The sequence below is a fragment of the Henckelia pumila genome, chromosome 2 (genome assembly GCF_033568475.1).
Source record: "Henckelia pumila isolate YLH828 chromosome 2, ASM3356847v2, whole genome shotgun sequence".
NCBI lineage: Eukaryota > Viridiplantae > Streptophyta > Magnoliopsida > Lamiales > Gesneriaceae > Henckelia > Henckelia pumila.
Genome location: NC_133121.1, coordinates 28,123,900 through 28,131,795, shown reverse-complemented (window position 1 = coordinate 28,131,795; position 7,896 = coordinate 28,123,900). Strand labels below are relative to the sequence as shown.

General features: G+C 35.7%; 1 protein-coding gene across 4 annotated transcripts; it reads left to right on the top strand.

Annotated features, from left to right (window-relative positions):
* The first annotated feature begins 671 nt into the window (after positions 1 to 671).
* On the top strand, positions 672 to 6,753 carry LOC140880488 (uncharacterized). Of its 4 annotated transcripts, XM_073284980.1 has the most exons (3): positions 672 to 3,800; positions 3,990 to 4,025; positions 5,120 to 6,753. In XM_073284980.1, exon 1 carries the CDS (start codon positions 894 to 896, stop codon positions 3,630 to 3,632), a length of 2,739 nt encoding a protein of 912 aa, XP_073141081.1. In that variant the 5' UTR covers positions 672 to 893; the 3' UTR covers positions 3,633 to 3,800; positions 3,990 to 4,025; positions 5,120 to 6,753. The 4 variants fall into 4 exon arrangements, with proteins under 4 accessions (XP_073141081.1, XP_073141080.1, XP_073141079.1 ...); XM_073284979.1 differs by lacking the exon at positions 3,990 to 4,025; XM_073284978.1 differs by having other exon boundaries at positions 672 to 4,025.
* Positions 6,754 to 7,896: the final 1,143 nt, after the last annotated feature.

The following is a 7,896-nucleotide window of genomic DNA, read 5'->3' as shown; positions in this document are numbered from 1 at the left end:
ACGAATTCGATGTTGATTTAATGAGAAAATGAAACGTTCATTTGTCTGCCAAGTTTATGATGTTTTTGCAAGTTTTTTCTTTTTTAATAGATGCTTTTGCAATTTGAAAATCCTAACGTGCACAGATGCTTTCTTCATCATTTAGATGGGGGAGAGATAGGTTGGGCATTTTTTTTGGATGTTGGAAAAGGGTAAAAAGGTAGAATTGGAAATAAATTGTGACTAAGAAAGTGATTGTTAATACATGGGATGGAGGCGAGTTTACTTTCCATACATTAATATGGCTTTATCCTTTCGAGAATGGATTGTGTAACATAATTAAAAATCCAACCAAACATTAGTTAAACCAGTCAAACCAACCTCAATCCAAGCTAATCATTTGTACCAAACGAGCCCTGAGAATACATACGACGCTCTATTTCTAAGGTTTTTTCTAATATTGTTCAACTATTTTTTTTTAGAAAAATGACACTTTGTAGTGTATTTTAAGTAAACTAGGAAGATCATTTTTTTTCAAAAAAAAAAATAGTTGACCTAGTCCATTTCCATAAGAGTGTTTTTTTTTCACTTAAAACCAATTTAATGGCTTGGCTCTTATGTTATCATGAGATAATGACCCCAAGTTACGGGCCTAAATTTATTGACACGAATTTTCCATATTAGGGACACAGTTTTAACACTACACCTCGCAAGTAGCACTTTTTCTGTGTTAATACGTGTACATCGGTTTCCGATTTCACATTTCGGCAACCACCTGGGTTGCTCTCTTCCATGTTCGTCGCTGTATCAATGTGCCTGGCGACACAACATTCTTCATCTTTGCATTGACAATTCGACGAGCTCTCTAGCCTCTGCCACCATCCTCACAAGCAACGGTGGCGCGTTTTCTGGAAATGGTAAAGCCCCTTAAACCCAATTCTCCGCTTCTAATTCTCAGCTGCAGGCGCTGCCCTTTTCTTGGTTTCTCCTCGAAACCCAACCTTTATAATCAGACTCCACGTGAAGATCAGGACTTCTCGAATCTAGTGTGTAGAATACGTGAATTATTATCCAATGCACAAATCCCATGGCTGGAAAGTTCGGAGCTTGAATCCTTGACTTCAAACCTAAAAACCTATCACGTCGTGAAAATTATTGATACCCACAGCTGCACTGACTCCGTTCTGCAATTTTTTTTCTGGGTTTCAAAGAAGCATTTTTACAAACATGATATGAGCTGTTATATATCCATGTTGAATAGGCTTTTGAAGGATAAGAAATATGCCCCCGCAGACCATGTTAGAATCATGATGATTAAAGCTTGTAAAAACAAGACAGAGATTCGGAGGGTTGCTGATTCATTGAATGAGATCACTAAGTTGGGCCTTTTTTACAGTCTATATAGTTATAATACTCTTTTGCTTCAATTTAACAAGTTTGAAATGGTCGTTGAGGCCCAGAATTTGTATAAAGAATTGCTGACCAATGGGATCAAACCTAATTTATTGACTTTGAATACAATGATCAATATATTGGGCAAGAAGGGGAAGGTACAGGAGGCTGAGGTTATAATGAGTCACATTTATCAGTTCGAAATGCTTCCAGATGTGTTTACTTACACATCTTTGATTCTTGGGCATTGTAGGAATGGAATGTTGGATAAGGCATTCGGGATTTTTGATGAGATGGTAGCGAAAGGGATTGATCCAAATGCAGTGACATATAATACGCTTATAAATGGGCTATGTGATCATGGAAGAGTTGACGAGGCTTTGTGGAAGATGGATATGATGATCAAGAATGGTATTGAACCGAATGTGTACACGTACACAGTTCCCATAACATCATTACTCGCTATTTCGCGTGTTGATGAGGCTATTGCTCTTGTGGCCAGCATGAAAAAGAGAGGTTGCAATCCCAATGTGCAGACATATACATCTCTGATCAGTGGATTGGCAAAGATGGGTTTACCTGAGGTAGCAATGGGATTGTACCACAAGATGGTGAGAAATGGTTTGGTTCCTTCATCGGTTACGTACAATGCTCTGATAAATGAATTTTGTAAGAGAGGGAAATTAGATAACGCTTTAAAAATCTTTTATTGGATGGATCAACGCCTTCACTTGGCAAATACAGAAACTTATAATGCCATGATGAAGGGATTCTGCATGATTGGAAATGTTGAAAGGGCTATGGTTCTACTTGATGAAATGCTGAAGGTGGGACCCCATCCTAATATAGTTACGTACAACACGATCATTGATGGGTATGTTAAACATGGTCATCTGGATAATGCTAGGAGGTTGATGGAGGTGATGAAAGAAAATGGATGCAAACCAGATCAATGGACATATTCTGAACTTGTTTTTGGCTATTGTGAAAGGGGTCCACTTGATGCAGCTTTTGCACTTTTTGAGGAAATGATGCAGGAAGGTTTGTTCCCAAATCTGGTGACTTATACCACTTTGATTGATGGTTTGTGCAAAGAAGGAAAAGTTGACAAGGCATTGATTTTATTTGGAAAGATGCATGTGACTGGTTTGCATCCAAATATTGAGACTTACAATGCTGTTCTCAATGGGTTATCCAAAGAGAGAAAGCTATTTGAATTGCTTCAAATGTTCAATAAGATGACAGAAAATGGGTTGATTCCTAGTGTGATTACATATACAACTTTAATTGATGGACTCTGCAGGAATGATGGAATTAGTCTTGCTTTCAAAATTTTCTATGAAATGGAAAGAAGAAGGTGTTCGCCAAACCTATATACATACAGTTTGTTAATCCATGGATTGTGTTTGGAAGGCCGGGTTGATGAAGCAGAGATGATACTCAAAGAAATGGAGGTGAAAAACATATATCCTGATCAGGTGACATATACTTCATTGATTGATGGGTTCTTGACTCTTGGTAAACCACATCATGCATTTTCACTGCTTCATCGGATGATCAATGCGGGCTGCGAACCCAACTATAGGACTTACCTTGTGCTGCTCAAAGGGTTGCAGAAAGAACGTCTTATGATTGCAGAGAAGATTGTAGACGAACACAGTACTGTAAATAGCAATTTCTCAGATGAAGAGATTGTTAACTTGGATACCTTACGTATTCTCTTGGAAAGGATGGATGAGATTGGCTGTGAACCTTCTATTGATACATATTCTACTTTAATTGCCGGTCTGTGTAATGATGGCAGGAGTTTTGAGGTGGATCAGTTAATTAAATACATGAAAGAGAAAGGACTGAGTCCTAATGAAGCAATATATTGTTCACTGATCAGTGCTTATTGCAAGAATCTGAGAGTTGAACCTGCTCTTGATGTACTGAATTTGCTAGCAGTTACTGGCTTCAAGGCTCCCCTATCAATTTATAAAGAACTGATATGTGCTCTCTGCAAAAAAGAACATGGGAAAGAGGTTGAAGAGATGTTTGAGAGCATGCTTGATAAACAATGGAATAGTGATGAGATTGTGTGGACTATCTTAATTGATGGCCTGCTCAAGGAGGGGGAGTCAAAATTTTGCTTGAACCTTCTTCACATGATGAACTCCAAGAATTGCCGTATTAGTCAGCAGACTTATGTAATGCTTGCAAAGGAAATGTCTGAAACTGACAAACCAATTGGTAGAAACCAACCTGCTGATGTACCTTAGTTTCTAGAAGAGACAAAACCAGGATGACATCATATCGGAGTTATGTAACAGGGAATCATATCTCCTTCTAATGGAAGTCATTGCACGCACTATTTTCAATATCTTAAGTAGTTGCTGAACTGGGATGGTGTTTTGATATGTAAGCTGCAACAGATTATGGAGTAAGTGGTGAGTTAATTATGTTAGCTTGTTGGTTTCCTTGTTCCTTTTCTTTTCATGCTTTGTTGTAGCCCCTCGACTAAATTTCTTTATTTTCACTTGTTTTCTGTTTTCGTTTGGGTTTATAATGTTTGAGTTGGTTGCATTCTCGAACTAGTATTATGATGCTGCCAAATTGTTTGAATTTTGCCCTTGCAGGATGAGAGTAATGGACCTAATGACCAATTATTGTAGGTAAGAGATGCCCATCCGATTTCTTAATTCGTTAATTTTTTGGACTTTCAACCATCTAATATATAGAATATAGTAGTGAGATGCTACTATCTAATGCACAAGTGCTGGCTAACTAGTTTTATGCTCATGAATTGTGATCATTGAACTTCTTCAGAGCATTGCCAAGCATGCTTGTATACCATTAAAAGCGTCATCTTTGATATCTTATATCCAATTGGTTACATACACCGGGATTGCATTTTCATATTACTGTAGGACAATACAGTATCTGTACATGAGGAGATGCAATAGTTCTAGTAGATAAAAGTGCAAGGAGAGAGTGTTGTTTCGGATTGATGTGTTGAATAAGCTTACTAAACACACTGAAGTTTTTTAATAAGACATAGAAACCAATGTTCCAGATGTTTTTTTTTTTGGTCACCAAAGTGCAAGCATCTTCAGTATCATTGGAGAGATGTTTTTGGTTTACTTGTTCATTTCCATTGAGTGCTAGCAATGTGTATAATCATGAGACAATGTAGAAACCTACGGCATATTGATTTGTGGTTACTGGAAACTTTGGAAGATTGTACATGACTGCAAGTTTGATCATTGTTTAGCATGGAATTTTTCATTACCATTAATTTTATGAATCTTGTTATGAAATGTGTTGTAAATATTTTATGATCACAAAATCACGGCAAGAAATTAAAAACTGGACTGGAGGATTGAATCAATATGGAAATAGGTAATATGAAATTAATAACCAGATAATAGGTTTCTCAACCATGAGTTTCCTACGTACAAGATATTATCCATTATCCCTGTTCCCCAGTACTCTCTTTTCCCAAGATATTTTCCTCTTCACATGAGCCACTTTTCTTTCTTTCTTTTTTTTCCCTAAAACAAACATGTCTTACTAATGGGTCTGTCTCCTTTTTGTGAGCCCATTCCTTCTTCACCCCCATAACAAGTTCCACCCCCTCAAGTCCGGTCTTATCCCCAGCCTGAAAGCAGGATATTGCATAGTGAACTCTTCAACGTCTACCAAGTTCATTCCTCAATAGGCCTCTTTATCCATTTGACCAATATCTGATGAACTGTTCTTTGTGCAGCCCACCTCACCTGGTGATTAATATCAGTGAGAATATTTTTGCTGGATTCTGTGGCACGTCGTTGTGAGGCGGAAATGTTACTCACAATGAATATATCCAAGTAGGAAAGGGAAGGAATGTTGGGCTAAATCAAATTTCTATGTTTGAAGCTAAAGTTTCCAGTGGAAATGGTGAGCAAATTCTGTGCCGAGATTTGTACAGATTGGGTCATAGGCTGGACTTCATTAGAATTCTCTCATTCTTTTATAATACTGTTGGCTTTTTTCTTCAATATCATGATGATGCTTCTTACCATGTGTGCCATTTTGTGGGGCTGGCTTTATCTTGCGCTGAGTGGAGTAAAAGATTATGTAGCAAATCATACTGATGATAACAAAGCACATGATACAATATTGAACCAGCACTTCATAATCCAACTCGGTCTCTGTACTGCCTCGCCGATGGTTTGCAAAGTTCACTTTAATTTGGAAATCAAATGCTCTCTGGGACTTAATGACCATGCAACTTCAGCTTTGTTCCATATTCTACATTCACCGTGGGAACCTGTTGTCATTACTTTGGAAGGACTTTTCTGTGCGGTGGTGCAAAACACTGTGCAATGGGGCGAGGTTTTGTGGTGTATCATAGGAGTTTTGCTGAGAATGATAGATTGTACGCCCGAAGTAATTTTGTGAAGGCTATTGAACCTGGTTTGATACTTACTGTGTGTGCTTCCTACAGCCCCGTAGCTACAGGCACTTTTGTATACATAGCATTGACAATTTCCAGTTGGTGTTTTCAGTCTGTCCCGGATTTTGGGTCCTTTCATTTGTAACCCTTGGGTTTTGATTGGTTAAAACTGAGTACGATTTCGACGAGTTTATGAAGTGGATATGGTACAGAGGTGGCGTGTTCAGCCTGAACAGAGCTTGGAGAAAAGTGGAGGAATGAAGTGCGAGGCCATTTAAGGACAACTGGTCTTTGGGTACGGTACTGGAAATTACTTGGACCTTTGTTTCTTCTTCTTTCAGTTGGGATTGTGTACATTGATGCTGGAAGCAAGAGCACCACTGTTTACTTTCTTTCATGGATCTGTGGTTGTGGCTCTTGTGCTTTACATGATAGTATAATCATATGCTCGTGACAAGTATGCTGCAAAGGAATGTCTACTGTGGTTTGGTGCAGTTCCTTGTTATTATTCTTGTGATAGTTGTAATAATTGCCTTGCTGGAGTTACTCTGTTCAAATTTATTGATTTCGTCACAAGTTTACCGGCTTTTGTACCCACATGGTGGGGATTTATATTTGATCGGGCAGGTCTGAAGACCCTTTTTGGAGAAAACAATGCTCTGTCAGGTGGTTGTTTCTTTAGCTCGCTTGTATGACATGATGGTTGAAGTCATTGTGATTGCTTCTGTCATGGTTGCCTGGATTTCAAAATATGCTAACTACGATTCTTTTGAAACATGCATTTATTAGTAGGGGCCTTCAGTATCTCAGATTGTGGCAGGAAAAACATCTGTTGATAAGTTTGTTAGGACGAGTATTTTGGTGCATCACTTTATCTTAATGTAAATTAGATTGTTATCTTGTCTATAGTTGTAGAGGTCTTTCATACATTCCGAGACATCATGTTTTATTTTTCAAGATTTGAAGCATCGAGTAAAATAACTATGCCTTGCTTTGCTTATTTCTCCCTTCATGGTTAGCTTTTATAAAAGGCTGACATGTGATTTAAGATACTTTATTATTTAATCTTAAACCATTTCTAATATATATATATATATATATAATTTTGATCACGGTGCAGGGTTTTTCGTGTGCGATCACTAAAACCCGATACCGTGTTTTAGTGTATTTTTTTTACACTAAAACACGGTACCGGGTTTAAATGGTCGCACACGAAAAACCCTGCACCGTGATCATTACTATTTATATATATATATTTATATATATATATATATATATATTATTTTATTATTTATTTTAAAAAAAGTGAGTTGAATTGTGTATTGTTTATATTGTCCTTGGTTAATTTATTGTTTTAAATTGGTCTTTAATTTCCATTTGATTTATTGTGTGGGTTAAATTTTTGTTTATGTTTTAATTCATTGTGTTTGATTTATTGTATTTATTTTTTTATATTATCTAATATATATATATATATATATATATATATATATATATATATATATATTAAAAAGGGTGAGTTGAATTTTGTATTGCCTATATTGCCCTTGGTTTAATTTATTGTTTTAAATTGGACTTCAATTTGTATTTGATTTATTATGTGGGTTAAATTTTTGTTTAAGTTCTTAATTTATTGTGTTTGATTTATTGTATTTATTTTTTAGATTATCTAATGTATATATATATAATATCTAATATATATTATTAATTAAAAAGGGTGATTTGACATAATCGAAACTAATTATAAAAAAATCTTCTTGACAAGGTAAGAAAAAAGTCGATGAACAACACAAAATCCAACCAAATAACAATACATATCTTATATTCTAATATATATTAAAAATTGTGAGTTCGATTCTGTATTTTCTATATTGCCTTTGGTTTAATTTATTGCTTTAAATTGGTCTTCAATTTGTATTTGATTTATTGTGTGGGTTAAATTTTTGTTTAAGTGCTTAATTCATTGTGTTTGATTTATTGTATTTATTTTTTAGATTATCTAACATATATATATATATATATATATATGAAAAAAAAATCGATGAACAAGAACACAAAATCAAACCAAATAACAACACATATCTAATATTCTAGTATATATTAAAAAT

Bases quoted from the DNA above. Each gene is read 5' to 3' on its own strand.
- LOC140880488 (XM_073284979.1), top strand. From the start codon at position 894: ATGGTAAAGCCCCTTAAACCCAATTCTCCGCTTCTAATTCTCAGCTGC.